At 40.8% G+C, this 27841-nt stretch overlaps 1 protein-coding gene across 4 annotated transcripts in view; it reads left to right on the plus strand.

Annotated features, from left to right (window-relative positions):
• Positions 1-27841, plus strand: part of CRIM1 (cysteine rich transmembrane BMP regulator 1) — a 185828-nt gene that overhangs the window by 114734 nt on the left and 43253 nt on the right. For all 4 annotated transcript variants that reach the window (XM_027622860.2, XM_027622858.2, XM_027622859.2 and 1 more), the window contains exons 7-8: positions 1371-1568; positions 20820-20948. In XM_027622860.2, coding sequence (XP_027478661.1) covers positions 1371-1568; positions 20820-20948 — 327 coding nt within the window. The remainder of the gene's footprint in view (positions 1-1370; positions 1569-20819; positions 20949-27841) is intronic.

The following is a 27841-nucleotide window of genomic DNA, read 5'->3' on the forward strand; positions in this document are numbered from 1 at the left end:
GAAAATGTTTAAAGTATACAAACTACATTCCTGACATTAAACAACTGTTTATAACAGGGAAATTCTTTCCCATGTTAGCAGTTATTTTAGCCAACATGGGAGAAAGGTGGTTCACTTTTTAGGTGTCGTTGGGGATTAACTTTTTAAAAAAATCACATCAAACTTTTAACCTTCCCAAAAGATGTGTTGCCTAGCTGGCCCCAGTTTGTAATAGTTGCTGAAACTATGTAGCAGTTGGTGGTGTAAAAACATAGATAGGAACCTCTGTGTAATAATCATAATGAGTTGTCTGGGCACGGATCCGGTTATGTCTCACTTCCTGGAATTCAGATCCAGGCTCAGAGTAGAAATGAAGTATGCAGTATAATATTTTTTATAAAGAAATTTACAAAGTCTTATCTAGCTCAGGTCTTTTGGCTGCTTCCATTTCTGGCAGACTGACTTTCTAAAGCTGTGACTGCATTATTTTAACTTTTGGCATTCTGACTTTCTTATAATGCCATTACTTCTTTAGGGAGGATCAAACTCGTAACTGCCTGGACTTTCCTCCCAGCTCAGCAGCCCTTTTTGAAGCCAGATTTTATGTGTTTCTGAAAAACAAAGTTGAGTGGTTTCTCTGGTGGCTCTCATTATAATGGTAGTTGGGGATTTTGTATGCAGTATTTATGTTCTGATCAGTAATGTCAGAAAACATTTTTTGTTGTTTACAGTAGCCTTGGCTACTTTTGATCCCCAGCTCACGGGGAGAAAAATGGCCTGGGTTCCCAGCCTTCCCACCAGGGCACAAGCCCTGACCCACGGTATGCCTAGACCAGCCTTTGTTGTGAACAAGGCCACAGCAAGTGCCTGCGCAGTACACCTCACCCGTGTCCACATGCTGTCCACGTGGATCTCCAGGCACCCTGAGATAGAGTTCAGTTATCCGAGAAGCCACAGTATCCCTCTGAGTTGGATGGGGGCATTATTTTTCCACCTTACAGGTGGTGAAATTGAAGTATAATAAACATTAAAATTGACAACTCAGAAGACCTTGTCAAGAGCCTAAAATGGACCTGCATCTTGTAATTACCAGCCCACAGCTCTGTCCACAGTTTTGCGACTTTATGAAGTGGTAACACCTGCCCGTTGGTTTTTATGCCACAGATCCCCTGCCCCGTCTGCAGGGTCTGGATGGGTGGACACAAAATTCAGGATGACAACTGCTTTTGCATGTCCCCTGGGAGACACTTTATGCAATCCGAGCTTCTGCTGATCACAGCTGGAAAAGAACTGCCAAGGACCAGAACCTGGGAAAAAATGTCTCCAGGTGCAGGCAGAGCTAAGACTTAGAATGCCCTCCATCTTACTTGGAATTCACCTTTTTAATCTAGATCCAGTGTATCCTTTTAATAACCCTGCTGGCTGCTATGCCAATGGGCAGATCCGCGCCCACGGGGACCGGTGGCGGGAAGACGACTGCACGTTCTGCCAGTGCATCAATGGAGAGCCCCACTGCGTGGCAACGGCCTGCGGACAGAGCTGCATGAACCCCGTCAAAGTGCCTGGCGAGTGCTGCCCTGTGTGTGAAGGTAAGCCTTGTTGAGTCTAATGAGTCCCTGGCGAATGTCTCATGTTGGATAAGCTTCTACCAGTGTGTGCTTGTTTGTTTTTTATTTCCTCGGGCATAATGTCTGCTTCATGCTGTTACCAATTGCAGATGAATTTATTATAGGGCCAAAACTAATCGTTTGGGGCAAATGTTGCAAATTTGCAGTGAGAACCGTGTGATCTTTATTTTTACTGCCGCCAGTATGCTTATCTCAATACTTTACGGTATAAGAATATATACATTTCAGTTCCGTTCACTTCAAGCCTAATTAGCATCCAAAGGTCAACACAGTGAAATAGAATGGGAAATAAGACCCTTGACTCCAGCATGGCATGTTTGATTTATCATGTTTCTATGAGCCCAGGAGTCCTGACAGCTGGAGGAAAAGCCTGCAACCATCAAAAGGCAGTTTGCTCTCCCCACTGCCTTCACTCAGCACCCCTTCTTCTGCTGTTCTGAGGCTTTTCCTTAGGTCTTGATTGCCTGCATTCACTACCTCTCTTCCTGTTTAATGGAGAGGAGCCCAAGGCTTCCTAGATTAGCCTTTCCCAAGCCCTATTCCAGCCCATTTCCCTCATCGTGGGAAGTTTCTTTGCACACTTAAGTCAGCCTTAATCCTCTGTGCCTGTTCATCCAGACAAGAGAGTGAATAGTTATACTGACAGATCCAAGAGAGAGTATCCATCATTAAGAAGCACATTTGCATGGTAAAATGAACTACAGTGGATCATGTTGAAGATGGATCCTTCTAGGATTTTTTAAAACAGCTATCAAGGAACTGACAGGTCTTTGCAGAAATTCCGTTGGCTGGGGGTGCCTGGGTGGCCTAGCTGGTTGAGCGGCCGACTCTGCATCCGACCCTTGGTATCTCCTCAGGTCATGATCTCAGGGTCCTTGGATCGACCCCGACGTTATGCTCAGCGCAGAGTCTGCTTAAGACTCTTTCTCCCTCTCGTTCTGCCCCTCCCTCCTGCTCTCTCACTCTCAAATAAATAAATAAAATCTTTAAAAAAAAAAAGGAAATTCAGTTGACTAAATCCTATATCAGGAAGTCTTTTGCTTCTACCTAAAATTTTAAGAAACTCAGACTTCAGAGTTTGCCTGACTAGCTTCATTAACCTCTGAGGGCTTAGAACTCTAACTTAAAAATCATATAAAAATGTAAGCTGGAGGACTCTAGGTCTATTGACATCACCAATTCCCTCACCATTACTCTGCTCAGAGTGCAGCTGCCCCCCTCCAAAGTTTATAGCTTCTAGAGGACCAGTTTTGTGGAAATCACCCACCCCTCACACGTACACTCCTCCCATCCCCTAAAGGCAATGCTTCAGCGCCGGAAAAAGGAGTGGATGGAAATACGTATGATGGTATACGGTCAGCTTTATGAGAAAGGGCGCCTTGCCGAAACAGAGGTGGAGATATCGTTCCCGGAGAACTGGGGCCAGTCCGCTGTCAACTTGAAATACTTACGTTCGCATATGTGCATGATAACTTCAAGAGAAATTTAAAGCCTAAGTGTATTAACTATCAAACACTAATCCTTTAATTTCATGAGTCTTGAATTATAAATTGAAAATAAGACTAAAAAGCTTATATAAAAAAAAATAATAAGGCCTTCCCTCTGACAGTATATGAAGGGAAGGCAAGCCCTTTTGCAGCACTAGCATACCCACCACCACTGTGATAGAGCAGGGAGACTGCCAGGGACGAGGAATGTGTGTGTGTGTGAGACAGACTGATGGATTCGTACATCGTGTAGATATTTGGATAGGGAGTGAATGTTAGTGTGATTACTTAGAGTTCGGTCCCACAGCATCTACATGGAGTCATAATCTAATCTTCCTGTTTGAGAAAGGAGTGATAGTTTTGGTCAGCTGTTAATTCCAAAAAATTTATTAAGAACTTCTGATTGTCCAAATACAGCACTGGACACAAAGATAAATAAGAGACAACTCCTTGTTAAAGTCAGAGAAAATATTTTAGGCTGTTTTAAATTAAACCAGGAGAAGAGGCATGCCCGTATTTAGGTACTGTGGGGTTAAGTGCTTTGTATTTGCACCTGATGTCATTGAATCCTCTCGATAACAGTGCTGCAGGCTTCAGGCTTCGTCATCCCATTTAAAGATGAAAAAAGTAAGGTTGAAAGAGACGAGGGTAATTTCCTCCAAGGTCAGTGGCCGTTAAGTAGCCATGATGGGATACAGGGACGTCTTGTCAGATTCAGCTACATTCTGTTTCCCGTGCTCCCAGATGTCGTCTGTTTGCTCATACCTCTATTTCCAGTTTCCTTATGCATCACTCTTCATCTCTGGCTCTTGGTCTTGTGTCGGGGGCAGGGAGTGGGACAGGAGTGGGGTGGCAGTTTGAGGAGGACCGATGCCTTTGAAGAGGCCCATCACAGACTTCCTTCCCAAGACTCGTGTCGGGACTGTCTCCTCGCCAGAACTCAGCATCTTGATTTCAAGCTGTAAGCTTCTGCTGGTCTCTGTTCGCCTTCTCTCCTTCTTCATCCAGCCTTCAGCACAGTCCATTTTCTAGTCCTCAGAGAACTAGATTATCTTGAATTTCTTGTTTTTGCTCTTAAGTAGTGAGTTTCATATAAGATTGTGCTTGCTCTCCAGTAACTCCCGTTTTAAGATGTAATAGACAGAAAGATTCGTTAGGTATGGGATCAAAAAACAGTGCCCAGCTTAAGAGTGAATCCTAAAAGGTTATTTATTAATAATAATAAACTTATAAAATAATACAAGGTGAATGAATCTTATTGCTTAGTTTATAGGACCCAAGAAAGTCTCTGGAACTATTCGAAAATACTTTCTTAGCAACATATTTAAGTAGAATTTCAGGTGATCTCAGAATAGTGAAAAGATTAGATGAAATAAGAAAAAAAGCAAGGTGCTAATGTGTAATAAATAATCAGCCGCAATTATTTGGAGAAAATCAGGAACACTGGTGTTTATGCAGTTTGTACACAGTAAATTCCTCTGCGCACAATTGCATAACAAATGCTGGCCCTCACCCTATTAGCTACAGTCCCAGGGTACGTAGTCAGGGCCTGAAATGAGATGAAAGAGCCCACACAAAGATTGTGGTTTGAGATTCTTTCTAAATAAATTATGTATTACCAAATATGGCATGTTAGGACCTGCAGGGACAACTGAGCACCTTGTGACCATTGTTGTTCCTGGAGCTCCATACCCTTCCAAGTGACAACACCATGTGTTTGGTTACTCCTGGAGGACTGGGGACTGGAACCTGGGGCCCCTTCAAGACTTGGCTATTACTTGACAGCTAACTTGATCCACAAGTACGTAAGTGCTTTTTAAATTGGCACTTAAGTACTCTCATGATTGAGTCTTACCAAGTTACTGTCAACACCTAATTCAGGTATACAGATAAGCCATCCCATTTTGTAAGTCTTAACTGATTATATTCTTGGGTTATGTTCTGCTGGCTTTTCTCTTCATTTCTTCTTCTTCAATAGCATGATTTAAATTTTCTGGCCCTTTTTAAAGAGCTAGGATGGAAGAGAATGGAATAGTATATAAAGTTTGCAATTTAAGTATACAGATGGAAGATATGTCCTTATCTCCTTAAAAACTGAAAACAGAGAGGCGCCTGGGTGATGGAGTAGGTTGAATGTCCGACTCTGGGTTTCGGCTCAGGTCATGATCTCAGGGTCGTAGGATCGAGCCCTGCTTCGGGCTCCGTGCTTAGCATGGAGTCCGCTTGAGACACTCTTTCTCTCTTCCTCTGCCCCTCCCACTCATGCTCTCTCTCTCTCTCTCTCTCTCTCTCTCAAATAAATAAATCTTAAAAAAAAAGCCTAAAAACAGAAAAGGAAGGCGGCAGAATGAGGTCTTCCTTGGCATCTAGCACCATTTGTGTCATCTTATTTATAGCCCTTAATGACAGTAGCTAACATTTCTTGCACACTGACTGAGCCAGCCTGAATGCTTTAAGACCAACAGCTCATTTGATCCTCACAACTTTCCTCTGGTAGGACCATCTTAATTCATCATCACAGAACCCAAAGTTTAGAGGTCATGTAACTTGCCCAAGGTCATACAGCTCAAAAATGCAGAGCAGTGTGTTCCTAGAGCCTTGGCTCTGGACCCTGCAGGTGTACTGCCTCTGAGACAGACCCTGCACTGCACTCCAGGTTTACCAGTAGCTTGAACGAGACTACTCCCCCATGAGCTAGGAACTTATCATATACTTTTGAATCCATAAAACAGCACCTGACATGGAAGAAGTTTTTAATGAATAAATGATGAGCGAGTAAGTTAGGGAGTGAGGGAAAGCCTGGAGTAGGAAATCAAGCAATCTCCTCTTACAGATCTCCCCGTCTTAGCTGAGTGAAGTGGCATACCCTGATAAAGATTTCCTTAACCAGAGTCTCAAATGCTGACCCTGATCAGATGAAGAAGGAATAATGTTAGAATGCTTATATTTGAAAATACACTCTGAGAATAGAAAGCAGAGTGTTAGATGGAGTGTGTTTGGCACACGGTGGGCCCAGATGTCTATAGGCGAGTTGGACCAATTAGCTTCAAGTACCGCTCAGCCTCCTGATGAACACTGAGCTCTCGACGCCTTCCCAGGGCAGCCACAGGGCCCTCCAAGGCTGGTTTGTAGACTGTGGCTCATTCTCTCTGCAGCTCAGCCCCTGTGTCCAGAATCGCAGAGTGTGAGTGGGGCTTCCGCAGACCCTACAAGGCTAATGCTCGCTGCCAAACTTAATGTACTGCTTCTAAGACCTTTCAGCAAGTATACAGGTGCTGCTGCCTTGTCATTTCAGCTAGGGTTTTTTTTAATGTCACAATTCAATATTGAAAATACTGAATTTTTTCCCAATAACATCAGATACAAATGCTGCCTATGCTGATTCTTAATGTCAGAGAGACCCTAAGGACACAGTACTACTTTCTATTAAAAAAAAAAAAAAAATCTGTTGTATAATTAAAGGTAAGATAAGGTGTAGGGGAGGGAAATTTTGGCTGAGGTGGCTATGACATGTCCTGGATGACTCAATAAGAAAAATGCAAGAAATGTGAACAGGTGTGAGGCCAGCTTGGCTGCTACGCCTGATGCAAGAGATAAGAATTTCATCGTCACTTCGAAGTCTTAATGTCAAGCCTGCTCATCTTGGGCTATGGCTGGACCCCACCCAGCTGGCCATTGTGACCTGAGTGTTCATCAGGCCCAGTGTGTACATTCTCCTGCTGGGAGGATTTGTTTGTTCTGATGACCTGGGGGATTTCGGAGCCAACACCAAGAGTATCACCTATCAAAAATTAGGAACAACGTGGGGAATATTTTATAAGGTAATATTCAGCATCACGACTTAGGTTGCCAGTAAATAAATTCCATGCTTGTGGTTGGGCAACTGGCTAGTTTCTTTCTACTAGTTCTGTTTCTCTGAAACAAAAGCAAATCTGTTTCCCATCTCAGACAGGAAATCAAAGAGTTATTTGTAGCTTATCAAAGCTAGATAATAGATATATAAAGGTCTGTCATATTATTCTATCTACTTCAGTATTTTTTTTAATTTCCATAATAAAAACTTAAAATGTGTGCTATTCACAGAGTTATTATATGAAACTGAACGGAGTTTCAAACCAGTCTAATAATTCTGCTAACCTGGAGTAAACCTGCTCTTCCCTGTGCACTGATTCTTCCTAATTCTCTGGACTTTGGGATAGAATGTGATTGAACCAGACAACCAGCCATCTTTCTTCCCAGCCCCTGGCCTTCTTGGATCTCTTACTTGGGTAATCCTGGTCCTACTCGGGACAGTGTTAAAGAGCATGAGGCTTTTCTTGATCTGTGTGACTTGAGTAAGCCACTTCACCATCGGCTCGCGGAGTAGAGTGCGTGCTGCGTACCTCTGGAGGGCTGGGGGGCTCTCAGCTGTCAAACATACTGTCCTCCTCAGTCCTCCTAGGAACACCCTATTCTTTCCCATAAAGGCCGATGATATCGTTTGAATCAAGCTGCCCTTCACATGAAATTTCTCCTAGGCTGCCAGAAAAGTCTGTACCAGGCACATATCTGGGTGGGAATTCCTTAAAACAAGAAAAAATGTTTCCAGCCCTGCCCATAATACTTCCTCACGGAACAGTATCTCAAATGATTAAGCTACTGCTTCTGTGGCAAGGAGTCAAACATAGTTTGGCTGACCCAAGAGGCAGTGAAGTCAAAGATGCCGCAAGGTCACATGATATCAACATTCTGGTACATCAAACAGGGATCAGAAATCAGTTTATGGGTGGTATTGTTTCAGTGCCATCTACAGTGCTATTATTAGTCTGCCAAGAATAATAAAATACTCGTAATATCTCAAAGACTGTTAGGCATGCTGTTTCATCTTTTAACTCTAAGTGTCCTGGAAACCCGTTCCATAAATGGGAATTAAAATATAGCACGGTCTGTTTTTTAGCTTGTCCAAATAAGGTCCTACGTTGGGGTAACAAATGCCCAGCAGAGGACTGTGTGTTAACTTAGATGGGTATTTAACCTAAAGCATCAAAAATTTTTCTTGGATGGATTTCATAATATTTTTATTTTCTCTGGTCGTTTAAAATAGCTTTAGGTATTTCAAATAACATTAGAATGTTATTGTTGAGAGCGTCTTGTGAAACACATGATTAGAAAAACCTCTGCCTCTGATGTTACAGCTTCCAGCAGTCCCGGCTATTAAGCATTTTCCCGTGGATGTGGCCTGCAAGGGGCAGGTTGCTCTTTATTTCTCCTGCTGTCCACTTCCCATGCCTAAAAGAGCATTATTGCTAGGTGTCTCCTAATTTTCCTACGTAGATAATAATTGAATCTCATAGTTCAGACTTGGGCCTGCTAATTTTCATCTAATCAACAGAGGCAGGAAAACAGAGTCTGGAATGCTAACTATGTGAATGAAAAATATTTAGTCATTCTTGAAATGATAGGAATGTTTTTCCAACAAGCTTAAATAAACACAGTCTCTACTGAGACTGTGTTAAACTTTTTTTGGATAAGAGACAACTCTTAGGCAACCAAACAGAAGTTAATGAAGGTTATTAAGAAACATGCCCTTCAGAAAAGGCTCATGGACTTTTAAAAGCGAAAGATTCCGTTTTCTTTATGGTACAGCCATCAACCCAGAAGTAGCAGAATTGGTTTTCTTTTAGTTTTTGTCAGCTTGATAGAATGGAACATTTTAACTAATAATCACATTGTCTGGCTTTTCAGAGGTTTTCTGCTTTGCTGACTCTGACTCTGTTAGACCATCTTATTTTAGAATCCTTGTCGTCTTCTTCCGCTGTTGACCTCCGTTCTAGCAAATGGATTGGTCTCAACATACCTGTCTTAAAGCACCTGACAGCCCTTTTCAGAGGAAGCTTGTTTGTTGATACCAATACAAGGTCCAGTGGTAAAGTAGCAAGATTATTTTTAAATGTACCAAGATGCACGTATCCAAGTGAAGTGTTTTTCCCTTCAAAATAGTCCTATGGGAAAACTGCACAGCTCCTGCAGAAATAGAGTCGTTCAAAATGTTTTTGGTACTTCTCTGTTGAAACTGACATCGGAGCTGGTGGCCCATCCTTTTGAATGCCCTTAGCTTCTCAGACCCCTGACTTGCAAGGTTTATCAGACGCTAGGAAATAGAGTCATTCACGTCTAAGTCTGGTGAAAAAGTGGATGACCTAGTTCGGTAAAATCGTTCAGAGGAAGCAAAAAGGGACGGTAAAATAAAGGCACTTTATCTTCTATGACATAGTAATTTGCTCTGAAAAGCAACTCCAAAGAGAAGTTTCAAAGAGAATTTTAACATGAATAGCATTTCCGCACAAGCATATAGCCTCTGAGAGTGAGTGCTTTTAGCCATGACGCTTACAACTCCTCGTGTATTTATTAAAAATAAAAAAAATCAATTCACTTACAACATAGTGTTTTTTATGACTCAAGCATTTATTTAAATGGTCACGTATTACAACATTTCGTGAAGTTACAGGTGCTCGATTCAAACATAGTTTCAAATAAATTAGACTAAAATAATTTCCCTATAGAAATAACTCTTTTAAGAGGTGTGGTGATTCCTACATGATTTATTTTTAATACCCTAGCTCTCTAACTCCACTTCTGGTGGTACCATTTTAAACTGTTTCAGTGTATGGTCTTCAGTTTATCTTATAAGAGCACAACAATGTCCCATTATTTAATACATGAGGGTTAGCTTCAGAGATTGTACACCCCGTGAATTGTTTTAGAGGCCCTCTTTAGAAGTATTTCTGTGCCGTGTCTGTCTGATTATTGAAGATAAAATGTCACTCAAGTGTATAAAATGTCTGCTGCAGTATTATTGTAAAAAAAAAAACAAAAAAACAAACAAAAAAACCCTGCAGGAATGAAAATGTCTGCTGAAGAGTGTTCCTTGGCCATTTGTGGCTCTTCCACTGGAGTTAGCTGCTGAGGGGGCAGGGAGCTGGATCACACTCACATGTCCCCATCTCAGTCTGAGACTCCCAGATGTTCCCCGTGTCCATCAGCATGCACGCTGGGACATCTGTTACAGGGGGCTCAGCACTGCCATGTCTTGGTCCAGGGGTCCTACCATCAGTTTGATCGAAATTTAATAGGTAATAAGGGATAATGAACATTGAGTGCTTTTTTGAAATTTGTCAGAAACACGAGGTGATGGTGATTCCTTGGCATTTTACACATTCTTTTTTTTTAATTCAAGTTGAATTATTAGCAGTTAGACCATATTTGTACTTACCATTTATATCTACAGAATACCTGTTTACACATCAAGTGAATTGTACTTTCACACCTGAGAGATTAGCTGAATGTATCATCACGTTTGCTTGAAACAGAGCCGAATTCAGATGACCAGACCACTGGAAACCACAGAATTTAATGCTGGTCACCAATCGAAAATAAGATTCAGGGCAAGGCTCTAGCTCTTACTTTGCAACACCACTGTAAAACACAATCAGGAATCCCCAAGAAAGTTTGAAGGCCAACAAGTAGTTGGTCCCTGGGCCCTCTAGGTTTGACTTTTCACCTTGGCTGCTGGAGCAGACTGAGAGCAGAGTCTGTGAGCCACGTCCCCAACCAGCCAGGACCTCACAGCATGCACTCTGGGTGCTGACCTCATCCCTGGCTGCAATGAATTCTTTTCTACTTAAAATTTACCTTGGCCCTCGTTTCCTCACTTTAAAAAAGTAATACATGCATGACATAATTTGAGGCTGCTTTGGATCTGCTTTGGAATCAAGCAAGCTATATTTAATGATTGTTGAGGTATTCGATACCTACCATTTGCTTATGCCTGTGCCTTGTATTTGGTCCTGGCACCATTACTTTGGCCATCAGTAGGAAGACAAGGGATGGTATTCTTTTTCACCTTAATTAGAAAGCTATTGCCCTGCACATCAGCTCACTTTCTAAAACAATTTAGGGACTGTCTATTTTATTAAAAATTTCATCTGAAAAAATGCTTAGCAATGATAAACCATTTGGGATGGCCATAGATCTCACAGATTGAGAGGGATTGACACGTTCAGATCTTTTCAAGATCATGACTCTTTCATGCTTTCCGGGAACCAAGTTTTAGAAAGATTCCGTGGAGATTTCAGGCCAGATTAATTCAGTAGAGATGCTCTACAGTCCTGTGACAGACACTGAGCACGTTATTATTTGAGTGAGATGGCCCCAGTATTGTTGCTAAGAAAGTCCCGGTTGAACTGTCTCTTACTGTTGACATAAGTCTTACCTGGTCCCACGTCTGAAACTAGGATCTGCTCATCAAAGACAGCTTTTAGAGATGGGTCTTCTGTATCCTCTTGCAACTTGAGAGTGGCAGGACTACTGGCAAAGCTACCAAAATATTCTATATATGAATGTAATGAGTTTGCCCTCCTCCCCAAAGATCCAGCAAGGCCCCCATCATGAGAGAGGAAGAACGGGGTCAGCCAGGCACACAGAACCATTGTTTCAACTCACACTGGATAAGCTGATTATGAAGAGATTTCTGTTCTCTCCGAGACACCACGGGCACAGTCAAAATGCGGAACAATGATAACAGACTGCCACTCAGCAAATGTGAAAGGCGCCAGTGGCTGGTCACTAACACGCTCCAAAGCTTACCAGACCATATGAAAGGATGTCGTGGACCGACCCACATCCCAGATGCTTTTCATGTTATCACCGGAGATAGAAAAGGATGCTTAGGTTACAATGCACGGGGTTCAGAATGCCAAAGCAGTTGTACCATTTATCAGCTGAACATTGAAGGCCTACAAAAGGGCACATAATTCATTTACTCAGCCATCCTCTGAGACCAGGTCGAGCTCCAAGCAGGCAGGATGGTCATGACAACGGTAATTCTAGCAACAGGTCATATCCAAACATCTAGAGTTTGTCATCCCCTCTTTATGATCTGATTTGAGCCTCTCAAGTGATATTGCGAGGTTGGAATAGTGGATATTCCCATTTTATAGAAGCCCAAAGAGGTTCAGCACCACACGTGAGATAGTGAGGGAATAGGGACTCAAGCTAAATCTCCTGACCCCAAATCCATGTCCTTGGCACTGCTTCCCTTTAGACTCCCATCGTGAGAAGGGAGAGGGTGAGGAAAGTTAAGTTGGTGAATAATAAAAGTACTTGACCATCGTGGCTCAGATTCAGAAGCCATTCTTGCTCCTGGCTCTGTTCTCAGGGCTGAGACCCAGTTACCATTATTCTGACCTTTTTGTGGCCTGGCCTTTGATCCTGTTAGTTTTCCTGAGCCTCTGGCTCAGGAATTTGGACCTTTGTTTGACCTGTTTGACCTCCAGGAAAGCCTACTGCGGCTGCCCAGGGATACGGGCCCCACCCGAGGGCATGTGAGTCGCTCTCCCCAGTTGTCTCTGTGCTCACACTCGCCCTCTGCCCAGCCTTGTCCTTTCCAGGCCCTGGGCCCTGACCAGTGACACTCACGTCCCCACTGAGGGAAATAAATGGGCTCCAGGTGCCGGGCACTGAGATGACATCATCAGTGTTCTTGTTTGCATTCCTGTTTTGAATCATCCCTTTTCTCCTTCTGACTCTTGCTGGTCTTTGTTTCCATTACAAGGTAAATTTGCAGAACACTCAGCAAAAGTGCCCATTCTTCATCCCCTGCTAGTTGTGTTGCTGAATTGAGTACGTGCCCAGCTCTTTTCAGGACTATTTTAATAATACTTTATTCGTTTGGCACCATCAGTGAATTGAGATAGTCCTAGAAGTGAATTCCCCAGATAATTGAAATTTGGGGTATCAGATTTTACGTTAAGAATTTTGAGGGAGACCTACAATGCTTTACATACTTGCCTGCCTTCTCAAGCCAGAGATACAAATCATAATTTCACCGACTTTAGGCAGTTGAGTATCATCACTGGGTTTCTCACAGAGACTGCTTGGGTTTGGGGATTTTTGCTCAGTTTGTGCTATTATTAGAGAGTCTAGTTCACAGCAACCTTCTGATCTAGCTTGCTGCTTGAGAGAAGCTCATTTATTGAGTACCCGCTATGTGTAAGGGACTGCTGCAGCAATGAGAATCCTAAGGAACTTACTGTCGAGTCCTCCAAAAGGTAGGAAATTAGAGATTCAGCCTGCTAAGGACAATACTGAATGGGAGCCCTTCTTCATCAAAAAGTGTGCCCTGACTTTCCATGTTCAGGCGTCTTTGTTCTTCTTTATTCATTCATTTAGCACGACTGTGGGCCAAGTACTAGGCTTGGTGCTAAGGTTATAAACCATGAATAAACCATTGTTCCTAATGCAGGGACCTTTCCTCTCTGGTCCTCAGCCATTTTCCAGAGGGTTGGGTTGAGATACCAAAATTCTGACCACCTGACAGACACACCCAGGTTCAAGATAGCTATTAAAATGTGTGTATGCACACACAGTACATACAAATGTATTTATAAATGTGACCCCTTATTTCTGGTTCCATCCTCTAGGAAAATGAACAATAAAAATAATGTAACAAAATATAAGACAAGTTTAAAAAAGATCCAAATTATTCTTGGAATCCAGTCATTTTGTGAGATCTCTCAAGCTGAATTCTTGGAAAAAAAATATCCTCTCCATAAAAAAAGTTCAGTTTTTCTTTTGTGGTCTTTTAATAATCTCAGAATCCTACTACTGTCTTTTCCTATTAAATATGAGATTGATAAAGGAAGAAAAATATTTCCAACAGCCAAGTTCCCTGGAAAAAGCATACAAAGTTAATAGGTCTAAAGTAAATATATGGTCACTTCTCTATCTGACCATAAAATAATACAGATCTTGGGGACATTTTCACACCATTCATCTTAAAATAAAATAAAGAAACTGCTCTTATGATAAGTACTTTAAAAATTACAAGGATGTAGGTGTTGTTATGAGAAATATATACAAAGGAAAAAAGGATCACTAAGTGTGTAGTGGCTGAAAGAATTTGAAAACTCCAGCTGTAGATTTTTTTCCATGACTTCATGAGACTTTTGTACATCCACATCCATACCCCATGGAAATCCCCACCTTCCAGATTAGGGGAGTTTTGTTTCCTCAGTCTCTCTCTTCTCATCATCTACACGAATAGTTTCCCCTCTAGCTTCATTTGGGAAAATTTCATCTTTATAGTACTTCTCTTCCCAAGCTGTAATTATGTTGACAATTTGGTGATTTATTGGAATGGTTTTCTGACTAGTTATGGTCACATATGAAAAGCCACTGTGGTAACAGAATGACATATGAAGACACAGTAAAGCAGATAAGCTATCTCTTTTGGTTCTGTCTTGTCCAACTTTATCTCCAGTTTTATGGCCCCCGGCCAGGCGCACAGTAACTGGTAGGCTATGGGGACCTGATAGATTTAGCCTTAGAAAGTGAGTGAAGCTTTGGAATTTTCCCACTCACTAGCTATTCACATGGCTTAACCAAGTCCAGTCCCCAAATAAATAAGTAAATAAATAATTTTTTAAAAAATCTTAAGGAAGAGAAGGCCTGAATTAGGAATGAAAAGAGAACATAATTGTTCATCTCTGTCTCTCAACAATCCAATAAGCAGGCTTGTGAATTTACAGACAAGAGCCATGTAACATTATGCAAACCATTATTGAAGTCCAAAAGGAGGGGTACATCAGAGACAGATAGGAGTAAATTTCATGTATCTTGTTACTTGAAATTTTTTTTAACTTATGAAAGAAATGTAAGACTATATCTGCCTTAAAAAAAAAACTACTTTTTCTAGAAATTTGCCTATAATGAGGTTTTTCCAGAAAGGACTTCTCTTAGTGTGTGTGCGTGCATGCACATGTGTGCACGCACATGTTTGCACGCAGGTATGCTGGTAGGAATCAGGGGTGCTGGTAGACAGCCGCTGCCCAGAGCCAGGCCCTCCAGCCCAGCCATGCACCCAGGCCTCAGCAGGGTGAAGCAATACTCCTAGAGATGATCGAAATCTGTAACTAGAGCTAATTACCCCCCTGTCGGAGGTAGTGCTTTAGACAGACCCTGGAGGGATGGCTCTAGATGGCTTCCACTAGTACTTTTCCAGAATCACCCACCCATACTCAGGAGCTACTAATTGGCTGTCAGCCTTCCCAGGGTTGCTAATCAGAAAGAGTGCTTCACACCTTTCTCAATGGAGATAATTAGTATTATTTGCGGGAGATAAACAGTTCATAGTAATCAAGGTAATGAGAAAAACTTTGTATGCATTATTTCAAAACCAGAAGTTCAATGGAGTGATACAGATTAGACACCAAGTTAAAAGCATCTATTAGCATGTTCATTTAAGCTATAGCCCCTTGAAATATAAAAACTGGTGATTCTATAAATTATTTCAGGAGCAAATTCACAATATTATTACACACTTTAAAATAACTGAAGATCAAAATATATTCTTTTTCGTTCTTTTGTTGTCCCAAATGTGTTAAGCTATCTGATATGACGATAAGACTGATATTAAAACTTTGAATCAACATCTTAAAAAGGTTAAATTAAAAAAAGATTAAATTTGAGTTTCAACTTCTTCCCTTTCTTTTTGGAGAATTTTCTGTAAAATAACCAAAAGCAAGAAAGTAGAGAGTTTAGGTTTGCTTAACACATTTATATCTCCTGAATAATCAAATATATGTTATTTTATGGTCTAGTGCTGTGGCCTTGGAGTTAAAATAATGCTTTTATTTTAACTTTGTACTCCTGATCAAATTAACTGTGACCATAGGGCCTGACCATCTCCATTGAGTAGGTACAGTTGCTCCTAGGAAATACTTGAACATCAATGTAAAATACCAGTGGTGTTCCTCAGAAACTTAGTTTCTGAGGTTCTCTGAATCTTGAAAAATATGAATGTTTTCCTGGAAATGTTTTTACTGAGAAGGGTTTTGTTGGGCTTTCTACGATACGAAAAATATCCCTAAATTTTAAATAAATGTAAAATAAATTAATGTGTTTATGTTATTGCATGTTATAATAGGTCTCCTTCCAGCGTTTTGTTCTCTAAGGCTTAGGATAAGAATCAGTGGCTGAATATCTGCACTCCTGACCCAATCCCAAGGGTTCTTGTAGAAATAGCTCTTCTGGACAGCGGCAGGTGCTCAGAGAACCTTTAAAAATCTTTCACAAAGACAGCGGGCTGAGGAGAGCAGCAATCCCCACTCAGATGCGGGGTAGGAAACAGCAAGCAAACTGCTGGATGTAGATGTAACAAACACCCATTTTTGTTCTTTATTGCTTCTAGGCTCAGAAAATATTTCTAGAATTCTTCTTCACAAAGAAGCTGTTCCAGGGTTCCCTTTAGAGATAGTTGTAGCCAAAGACAATGAATTCCTGCTGTTTCAAGCCTTCTTCCTTTGGAGGACATTAAGGTATTTCTTTAATTCCTCAGCTGATTCAATACAAGATGAGATGGAATTTCAGGCTGATCCTGTAAGCACTACCTCACTGAACTTCCCCTTGCCAAATACCCACCTGTGTGCAAATATTTGCTCGCTCTCCTAAATGAGGAGACCTGAGACCTCTCCTTTGAAAAGGGCCCACTAACACGTCTCTGCCCGGCCAGTTTGAAGGGGGACAGTTTTCTTTGCTCCACGCAACAGGCATCGTATACCATGATGCATCATTGTCTCCAAAAGTCTTAGCAGGACCTCTGTTCAACTGATAATCCCCAAACCTGCCAAGGGCATAGCATCACCATCATTCTCCTGGAAAGGCATGTATTTTCTGGCCTATCATCTCGGTATCCTTTGTAATTTAAGAACATAGAAATGCAGGATTTACATGCGCATCTTCTAGTCTTCAGGCCAAGACTCATCAGGATATTCTCCATGTTCAGAACACCGTTGCCCAGACCAAATGTGAGCTAGTCACAGTCCCCGACACACACAGTTCAGGGTACTCTAACAAGCAGCTCACACATTTCTCACATGTCACCAACACTTCCTCGAGCTTCTTTATGTGTAAGGCTTAGAAGAAATCATATTATGATACCACGATTCTAGATTCTTTAAAATACCTCTACCTACCCCAAGAACTTCCTGGGATAGCAACTTTGCAAACAGTCTAACTTTTGGTCGTTACTCTGTAAGGACTCTAAATGTAACATTGATTTTAAATGCTCCAATTCAGGATGGTATCAAATGTGTCTCGCTTTGGAGTTCATTACTAGGAATAAGAAATTGAATTGCAGTGGTCTTTCTTTCCCCAAACACTGCTCTGATGTTAGTAAGAGGACCACTTCTGAGATTACATGTGAATGTTTTGGACTGAGAGCAAACTCTCCTATCTGTTTATGGTAATATCAGATCTTTTGCTAGATAATTCATAGTTGCATATTCCTGCTGTCATATTGTTCTTAGAGAAATCTAACTATAATACAGAGAGGACCTCACAGGGCAGGACACCGAGCACTGCAATGTTGAGAGAATGTTGGAAGGGAATAGAATGTAATACATGACTTCAGATGAAATGTTAGGCAGCTAGTTGTCTACAGATGTGTCTCTTACAGATCAACATTTCCTCCAGCGACCTAGGACAACAGCAGTAAGTACCCTCCCGCCCCCAAATCGTGCGTTACCACCACCCTCAAAAGGCTTTTAAAATTTGTTCCAGTTTGTACTCATAAAGACAAATAATACTTGTTTGTTAAATGTCATAAAATGAGAGGACAAGCGTTAAAATACTTTTTAAAAACATTTAGATTTCTATTTTGAATATATCACAGTGAAAGTTTTGTAGTCAGCCAACCTATTGAGGGGAAATTGTGAATAGTTCTAGAGTAAATCGACAGTTCTCGTGAGCAAATGGTTTTGTTGAGTTTTTCTGTGTTTTAATATTAAATATTGAGGGAGACATAATTTGAAATGTATACACTTCCAATTTCTCCCATCTAATGTATCATAAATGAAGGGGAAATATAATTTTAAAGGTACAAAATAATTTTTTGTTTCTTGCCTTCTGCCATATTATCTGAGACTTGGAAGCTATCCAGTAAGACTTGTTTTATCTGAAATATTTACCAGCACCTAATAAACAACCCTTCTGTGCATTTTCTTTTCATTTGTTACACTAAGCGAAAGCTATCATCCTGAATGTTGTGGGAAGACAGGCTCAGTGTATCTCCTCTCCTGGAGAAATGTGTGCTTGTTGGATGTCTGTGACTGTCAGCCTAGCTGATGAAGCTGTTTGGATAAGTGTGGGACCATTCAAGTCAGTGCTGTGGTTCTGATCCTCAAGCCACCCCATTTCTTTTTCCTTTAACTTTCTAGCCACAGATCACAGTTCTGATTTTGGGCATTAAATGAAATAAGTATCAAAAATAGCATATGCAGCACTATCCTCTTAACAAATCCCTAAAATTCACCAAAAGTAAAATTATATACTACCCTATGATTAGTATGCATTTCCAGAATCGGTGTAATCTGCCCAAATACATTTTTCCATAATACATTTTCTGAAGGCAAAAGTCGTTCATGAACTTAAATGTCAGTTAAGAATACAAGGTTTTGGTCCACGAAAGGTACTCAAAATTCTTCTTTACCCATAAGCCATTCCCTAAAGCATGGACATAGTTCAGAATCCAGCCCTGATTTTTGCTCTCATAACTCCAGAACGTAGACCTAGCTCTTTTCTCTGTGGGATAATCTGTAGTGTGTTTACTTAAAGGTGATACAGGTCCTCTGTTCTGTCTGACGTTTGTGGTTAGAATAATGTTGACAAAACATTGGCTGTCTTGTGGCTGAAGGCTGAAATGGAATCAGTATTTTGGGTGACTAATAACAGTAGTGATAAAAGAAAAACCATATAGGTTCGAAACCAAAGATGTTTACAGTAAACTTTAAAAGAATGTCAGAAAGCAGCACGGCTGTATTAAATTCACGGCATCTTAAAACTTGCCTAAACTTAAACTACTTTTGGATGTTTACAGTTACCTGTCAGAAAGGATACTTTAGTGATTGAAGGAAATTAGAAATTTTACAGCAGTGGAAAGTTCACATAAAAATCTCAGGCGACATTCTTCACACTGTGTTGCAATAAAAACAGAGAATGTGCTATACCCTCTTCATACGTATTTTTACTAAAGGGAGAGCGCTGATCAAAGCATCTCTTGAGTAAGTCAGAGCTGCCTGCTACCTGTGAAGAGCTGAATCATTGGCCTCTTTTAGCAGATGGATAAAAATTTAGAACTCTTGATCTTAACAGTGGCAGCGAAAACACTTACTTTAGTCTCTCTTCCATGGTAACAGGAAACGAAACTGGAGAAGACAGTGTGAACTGATGGATAGAGTGTTGGACGGGAGGTCAGGAACCTCTGTTCTGTTCTATTCCCAGCCTGCTACTGGGTTGCTATGTAAACTTAGATAAGCCAGTCACCCTCTCTGCACCTCATATTTTCCATTTGTGGAAACATAGGTAGAGACATTCTGTACTAAGCTCTTCACAAAGATACTGTAACCAGCTTACTCTGAAGGAGTTCATAGTATCTTTTGGTTAAAAAGAAGCTACATAAATATGTCAGTGGCCCTGTTCCTTTTGACGACACCCTGGCCACAGTCTTACATTATGTAAGTTGTCGCTTAATCAGTGCTGCAAAACAAGGACCATTACAATGGGTTTTGTACTGCATGGAAACCAAGATTGTGACCCTGGAGCCAGAATGCCTGGGTTTGAGTCTTGGGTCCACCATTTACTAACTGTGATCTGGGACAGGTGAGCAATCCTAGATTTCCTCATGCATAAAATGAGGAAAATGAGAGCACTCATCTCCCTGGAGTGGTATGAAGCTTGAAGGCGTTTATAAAGAGCACTGCAAACATATAGACCCGTAATGCACTTTACATAAGTGTGTAATTACTGTTATTGCCCAGGACAAATCTTCATTATTAACATGATAGTAAAGTAAAACATCACCTTTGGAGTTGGGTGTCTTTTAGGTTTTTCTTCCCAAATGGCCGCTCGCTCTTCCTGCTGACTGCTTGTGTCTGACTCTGCCACTCCCATAAGCCCTGGGCCCTGAGGATAAGCTCTTAGTCACTACTATCCATCATATCATCTGTAATAATTGAAGGAGTGTCACATAAAAGATAGGAAATCCAGGGGCGCCTGGGTGGCTCAGTCGTTAAGCGTCTGCCTTCATCTCAGGTCATGATCCCAGGGTCCTGGGATCGAGCCCCGCATCGGGCTCCCTGCTCGGCGGGAAGCCTGCTTCTCCCTCTCCCACTCCCCCTGCTTGTGTTCCCTCTCTCGCTGTGTCTCTCTCTGTCAAATAAATAAATAAAATCTTTAAAAAAAAAGATAGGAAATCCAGATTTCAGAAGAGTTGCAAAATGGAGAGATAATTGACAGCTGGAAGCTATGTCCTGATTTTTATAGAGAATAAATGCAGAAAACATCAAGAGGAAATAGAAGAATAGTTAACAATTTACATGGAGTTGATTTAACCTCTCCTGTCTGCTTTCTATAGTGGTGACCATCAGGGGAAGTATTATGGGAGGGTACCAAGAAATACATAAATTGCTCAAATGTAAAGAAAAAGAGTTTTTGGATTTTCAAAAATCTAAATAAAAATCTTTCTGTTTCAGGGGTTAAAAACATTAGGAAAGTATACAAGTTTAGGGTTTGATGAAAATTATTGATTTTTTTTTTTTGCAACTTACTGTAGTGTGGGATTTCAAAGATTGAATAGCGTCTAAGAGGTAATCATATGTTTCATTAATTTTTTTTCTCTTTTTATTATTAGAACCAACCTACATCACAATTGATCCACCTGCATGTGGGGAGTTATCAAACTGTACACTGACAGAGAAGGACTGCGTTTATGGTTTCAAACTTGATCACAATGGTTGTCGAACCTGTCAGTGCAAACACAGTAAGTATACAGAAGATAGCACTTTTTTTCTGGGCCTAATAGGATACTGTCAAAGCATATTATGTGATTGGTTATCTTTTTCATTCCTATTGATGACATTCCCTTAACCTGAAAGAAGAAAAGAAAATCTGTACTTAACACACACAGATACACAGTCATCTGAGGGGTGGGGGGGGAGAGGTGGTTCTTTATTCTGGTTTTCACCTTCATTGTATTCAGATACTCCTCACTGTCCAGCTGCATCACAGGGCAGCCCCTCGGGCTTTGGAAGACACGTTCTTTCCAACCACCCAGTCGGCTCTCTCTAACACCGTTGCTCAGGTCATTCAGTGACAAGGCGGTCACCTGCACAGAGGTGGTCACATTCCACGTGTGGCTGCCATAATTTTTTTTTTTAAGATTTTATTTATTTATTTGGGAGAGAGAGAATGAGAGCACGAGAGGGAAGAGGGTCAGAGGGAGAAGCGGACTCCCTGCCGAGCAGGGAGCCCGATGCGGGACTCGATCCCGAGACTCCAGGATCATGACCTGAGCCGAAGGCAGTCGCTCAACCAAGTGAGCCACCCAGGTGCCCCATAATTCTTAGAATGTGTCTCATACTGTTGACCCCAGCTCTCTTCCATGTAGATTCCAATCACGTCTCCAGACCATGCCCTCTGAAACTTTAGATTGAGTATATTGCATTGCTTCCAGGAAAAAAAAAAAGAATTGCCCTTCATGTTTTTAAAATGATTTTGAATCCCCCTGATTTTTCTACTAGAATAAACATCTTCAATCCTCTCAGCCATTCCACATGTGACATAGTTTTTAGAACTTTCTTGGTCCTTTCCATCTTTGACATACTTATAAAATGTAAATGTGTGGCCCAGAAACAAACAGAAAATACTTCAGAATTTGGTCTGATCCGTGCAGTGCTATTGTGTGGCCTAAATTCGCATTAGTGCTTTGAATTACACATTATTGGGCAATCCTGAGTTTACAAGTAGCTAGAACCACTAGGTGCTATTTACATCAGCTGATGTTAGGTGGTTCTTCATTCATTCTGTATTTGAATATTTTTTTTTAAATGATACAAATACAGGGCCAGATTACACAAGAAATTATCCTGAGAGTTTTAAACCATTTTCCAACTATTTGGAATATTTTTGAATCTTAGTAATTGTGATAAGCATAACTTGCATGTTCTCATGTAAACTATTGAAGTAAAATGAATTGTACAGAACCAAGGACAGATCCCCTTTGCACTGAATATCTTTCTGCAGAATGAACCATAATCCTCCCTCCCTCAGGGAAGTCCCTCAGCTAATATGTCAGCTCCATCTCCACAACGAAGTCTTAAAACACTCCATCTGTATCTTATCCCAAATCAAAACACAGTGAATCATGGAATACTACATCAAAAACTAATGATGTACTGTATGGTGACTAACATAACATAATTTAAAAAAAACACATATTTGTAGTACTCTTTTGCTGGAAACCCTATTTTAAAGATTTTATTTTATTATTTATTTGAGAGAGAGAGAATGAGAGATAGAGAGCACGAGAGGGAAGAGGGTCAGAGGGAGAAGCAGACTCCCCGCAGAGCAGGGAGCCTGATGTGGGACTCGATCCCGGGACTCCAGGATCATGACCTGAGCTGAAGGCAGTTGCTTAACCAACTGAGCCACCCAGGCGCCCCTGGAAACCCTATTTTAAACATAAAATGAAGCTAGTGGGGCATGGCTTATTCTTCATGAACCTGCGCTGGCTACTGGTGGTCATTGCTTTGCTTTCTAAATGTCACAAATCATATGTTTAACAATTCTTTCTGCAGCATTTTCAGTTGTGGATGTCAAGTTTGGTTTCTGTAGGTTTGGAATCCTTTGTCCCTTTTGAATTAACATTTGATGGCCTCCTTTAGTTTTCTGAAATCTCTTTCCATTCCCTCTGATCTCTCAAACATAGACAATGCTTCTATAATAAGGTTCTCCATGAGCCTCCGGGGATAATTATCCTGGGTTCGGAGGCTTGGAATTACTTAATGTAGATAGATGCTTACTTTCTGATTTATCAGTTTTCTTGGGCTTTATGTCCTCTTAACCTTAATTATCCAATGCTTTATTTTATAAGAATACTTCTGATGAAGAAGACAGACACAAAACAGGTGTTGAATAATTCAGTCTTTTTCAATTACATGTCTCCATCACTCTGCCTGCCTGCCGGAGTTAGTGCTAAAACAGAGTTTACAAAACTGTTGTTGGGACTCTGGTGGTTACCATCTTTAAATGTCCTAGAAGCTTCCATGCATCGGGGCTGTCCTGTTTGAAAAGCTGAGTTCATTAGGGAGCTGCCTTGGCATCCACGTGTGTTTGCTTAACTGGCCAACTTCGTTTTTTTGACAGGATAATTGGTATTGTGAAGAGTTTATATTTTAATACTTCTCAACTCTCTTGAGCTACACACCTCTCTGATCATGGGAGCATGCCTAAATTTTTTTCTGAACTGTCTGAAGTCTAAAAATAGAGATTTCATCATGCCTGATCTCCCCGCCTACTGCCTTCACCTGAGCTTTCTGTTAGGAACTTTTTTGCCACATGGTTATGCTTATATAAGACCCCTGGCACTTCACAAGGAGCCCTTTGTAGTTAAGTCCAAAGAAACAATTTTCCTCCAGTTGTCACTGAAGCAAGTAAAAAATGGATCACTGGCTTTTTGCAGAGTGAGGCTATCAGGAGAATTCTCCTCTGCCTGTGTCTGCGGTCATGTTGCCTTCCAGCTTTGTAACAGGAACATGCGTGCATACTGCCTGCGGAGCACCTCCAGTTCATTAACACATCAAAAGAGATAGGTACAGGAGACTGTCACAATTCATGTCAATGATTTTTTTTTAATATAAATCTTTATTGGCTGTTCATTATGTGCAAATTTTATTTATTTGCAGGGATCTCTGGTCTTTCTTCCTTCCCTCCTCCCACCTTTCTTCTTTTGCCTCATATAATAGAGCACCTGCCGAGTTCTAGGTACTGTACTAGGTATTCATGCCACAAACATGAATACAAGACCCCCCCCTAAGAAAAAAATCTCCTGTAACCAATACACTAATGAAATATCACCACTTTAAGTCAAATTCTGTAACTTACAACTCCTATTAAAAGGAAGCTTTGGTCCTATAGAAGAACTGGGAAGGAACTGACCCATCTCCCGGGGCCATGCTGGGCACTCAGCAGACGTTGGTTGAGCGATTGAGCCAGGAGCCATCAGAATTGAGGATGCCGTTGGACATCATTCTTGTTTAAGATTCCCCTTCTGTGGTCTTGCAATTCTGACCACGTGTCCATTTTATCACACTGAGATTCCTGACCTGGGTTAGTCTTTGGCCATCTCACTTGCTGCCACTGGATACCTAAGAACATAATTAAACACCAGGTGGCATTTGTCGGTTTGTCTGTATCATTCAGAAGTCTGGTCATAGAGTTTTCGCTCACTTCCATCCCGTTAGCGATCCTGACACCTCTGGAAGCCACACCTTTGGGAGGTGAGTCAGAGTAGACCAAACTGACCAATCCTTAGTTGTCAGACCGCTGTCACTGTATGTCCCTCGCTCTCCTCCTCGGCTCTGGCGGCAGATTGACCTGCATCTAGCCGATCACGGCAAGTCGCTTTACTTCTCTGGGCCTCTTGTCCTCATCTGTAAAGGGCAAATAATAATACCTAACTAAAGAGTTATTCTGAGAGCTAAGTGAATGAATGCAAAGCTAGCTTTACTAGCCGACATATGGTAATTGTTACTATGTTTACAGAAAGTGATAGATGTTTTATAACACATCCACTTCTGAGTCAGCGCAAGCTGGCTGATGTGGAAAGCCCCCAGCTTCCCCTCCTTTGTTCCAATACAAACGTTTCTGCCTCTGGTTCTTCCTGTCCTCTGAGGACACTCACACAAACAACTTTCCCCTTACCTTTTAACTTTAACCGTCAAATATTCTCATTCTCTTTCACCTGGTTTTAGAAAAAGGAAACTTCCTTGCACTAAAAGATGGCGTAATTATGTTCTCTTTCCCAGTTGCAGCTACTTGATAAATACTGATTTTGTCTAAATTTCTCGCCTACATTGTTTCTTTCTTTTTTTTTTTTTTTTGCATCCAGCCAAAGCCCATTACGCACGCAGTGGTCCTAACCATCCATACCTCCGTTTTCTGTTAGGGATTAGACCTTGTTTGTATAGACCACTGGCATCAAGATTGCTTAAAATAAGACCAGTGCCCAATAAATATTTCTCCCCTGTTCATTGCTTTGTTGTTCATTCGTTCTTTTTTCATCTAGCATTTGTTGACTACCTACCATATGCCACACACTAGGGATACGAAAAAGATAAAAATGGACTTCATCCTTGACTAATATTAGTAGCATGCCAATAGGCTGTAATGATACTGCGCTATAACCAACCATGTTATACACAACCACTTTCAGATTGAAATCAAAACCCAGTGTGACTCCTTCAAAAAATACATGGAAGGTATAAGACAAAATATTCTTTTGTGTGAGCATACCGTAGCTCTGCTACTTTAACTGTAACAAATAACATTCTTATAACACTGCTCAGCAAAGTAATGCATCAAAGGCATACAGAGAATTTAAATTATCCCTGACTCATTTTCCCATATTTAGAATAAAGGAAAGAAATATGGTAGAAGATGTTTTAAGTACGATAGCTACAAAAGTTAAAACTAAAATCATTTAGGTATGCTGTTAGTAACCTAATACTTAGTTGGTATAAGCTGTTAATAACATTACTTTTTAACCAAATAGACGTGCTACACTTCATTGTACTATATGAGCTATATGTAGTAAATGACATCTGTATGAATTAAATGCCATCCATCTTTTGGCATCTTATTTTCTACATCTTTAAATCAAGTGGATTTGACCGGATTATTTTTAACTTCTCTTCCAGTTTTAACATTCTGTAATTCTAGGAAGTAAAGATGCTTTTATTTAGAAGCTGATGCAGGCACAGAAAATTAATGGTAGCCAGAAGAAAAAGCCTTCCTACTTTTCATGAAATATATATATATCTGAATCAAGCATCTAAATAAGGTTGCAGCAACAAATACAAAGAGGCAGGCTCCATGCTTTCATTTCATTATAACTCAGAACTAAAGTAATAACTAAAGCCCAGAGTCAAGATTGGGACAAGCATTTGTAATGTTGCATTTCTTTACTTAATCATCTCAGGACCTTCGTGGTGTTCTTAACTGACGGGTTAGGAGGAATTGCGAGTGTGGCCAGGAGTGCGGGGGGCTGCAGCAGAGAAGGGACGCAATCACATTGGGTTCCAAATGCAGTTACATGGTACTCACTTAGCCTGAAGGACCAATACAGTTGTGTCATATTTTGGCCCTGGGAACAAATAGCACTTTTTCTCCAGAGTAAACAGTTTACTATGGAGCTGCTGTCAACCAGCTGTGACGCACAGATGCTGGACTTTTCCATTATTTATCACTTTCTCTTCAATGGTAATTCTCCCCGATAGATTAGAAAGCATCTTTAGATCGCAGTAAAGTCATAATGCTGAAAAATTATGAGCATAAGGCCACCGTTCTTTCTTTCATGCTGCCTCAAGTGATGTACTAAAGCTTTTCAGACAAACTTATAAACCCCCACCCACCTATAAATAAGATATTTCTACTTGGTTCTGCTCTTTATGTAAAGGTTTGCCTTGTTGATACATTTATAGTAAGAAAAGTCCATAATTGATACGTGGATCTAGGACCACCACCTTATAGTCTTTAATATTCTTTCTTTCTGAGCCAGAAGATGGTATTTTGACATGTTTAGTAAGTGCCAGTATTTTCGAAGATTTTAAATACTAGCAGAGTAAGTTTTTCCGTCTTGTTATTTTTCTCTGAATATGGCAGCTTTGAGAGTGGAGGAGTAAATAGCAAGAACATTGATCCATTTGTTCATTCAGCAAATGTTTATTGAACATTCACTCCATGCTAAACACCATGATGTAACCTAGGCTGTACAAAGAAAGAAAATAAGGCCCTACCCCAGAGCCCCCTTCTGAAAGGAAAGAGGACGGAGACAGGCCCGGTCCACAGTGTTGTGACTTAAAAATTCATGGAATAGAGAAATGGGTTTACAACTTCGATTTCAGTGTCAGAGAAAGAAAGGTGGCTGTGAATGTCTTCTCCCTCCTTCATCATCCCTTAATGATGGAAAGAGGAAAACTGATGACCTTTCAAGTCCTATAATTACAAATTTTTTAATGAGCCATTTAGAATTTCGCTTTTAAAAAGGATGCAAATTAGTAATCAGTTGCTTCGCAGTGTGATACAGACCCACAGGGTTATATTAAATATGTGTAATGAAAGGTTTATGATCAGGACAAAGTAGAAAATTATATCATAAATCACATTTTCCTCTCTAAAAGATAGCAAATTTAATGTTTGTGTATTGCCAGCTAAGATTCACAAAAAGATGCTCTCTTAAAATATTTATGTAAAACCTGAATCCATCTCACCTACTAATTGTAGTTCAAGGTTTAATTTTAGATGATAAGGTTTGTGTGTGGAGGGGGGACCCATGCATTCTGTTTTTCTTAGTATCATATGCATTATTTATAATATTTGTGCTTTAAGGGTGTCCAAGTAAAATACAGATTCATTTGTTATTCCGACAAAAACAGCCTCTGCTTCCCACCTTGCCAGCCCATGCAGAGCAGTAATCAAACATTGCTGCACTCTTGCCATCACTGTGTCAACCTCATTACATTTGATTGACTTTCAGATTCTACATTCAGTGCAGACAGGCCTTGAGTTGCTTCAGCACACCACCAAGCGTGCTTTTCTTACCTGAACGCTTGTATTCTGTACATTACCCTGCGAAGTCCTACCTCACACCTTTTG

This window comes from Zalophus californianus, chromosome 8 (genome assembly GCF_009762305.2).
Source record: "Zalophus californianus isolate mZalCal1 chromosome 8, mZalCal1.pri.v2, whole genome shotgun sequence".
Taxonomy (NCBI): Eukaryota; Metazoa; Chordata; class Mammalia; order Carnivora; family Otariidae; genus Zalophus; species Zalophus californianus.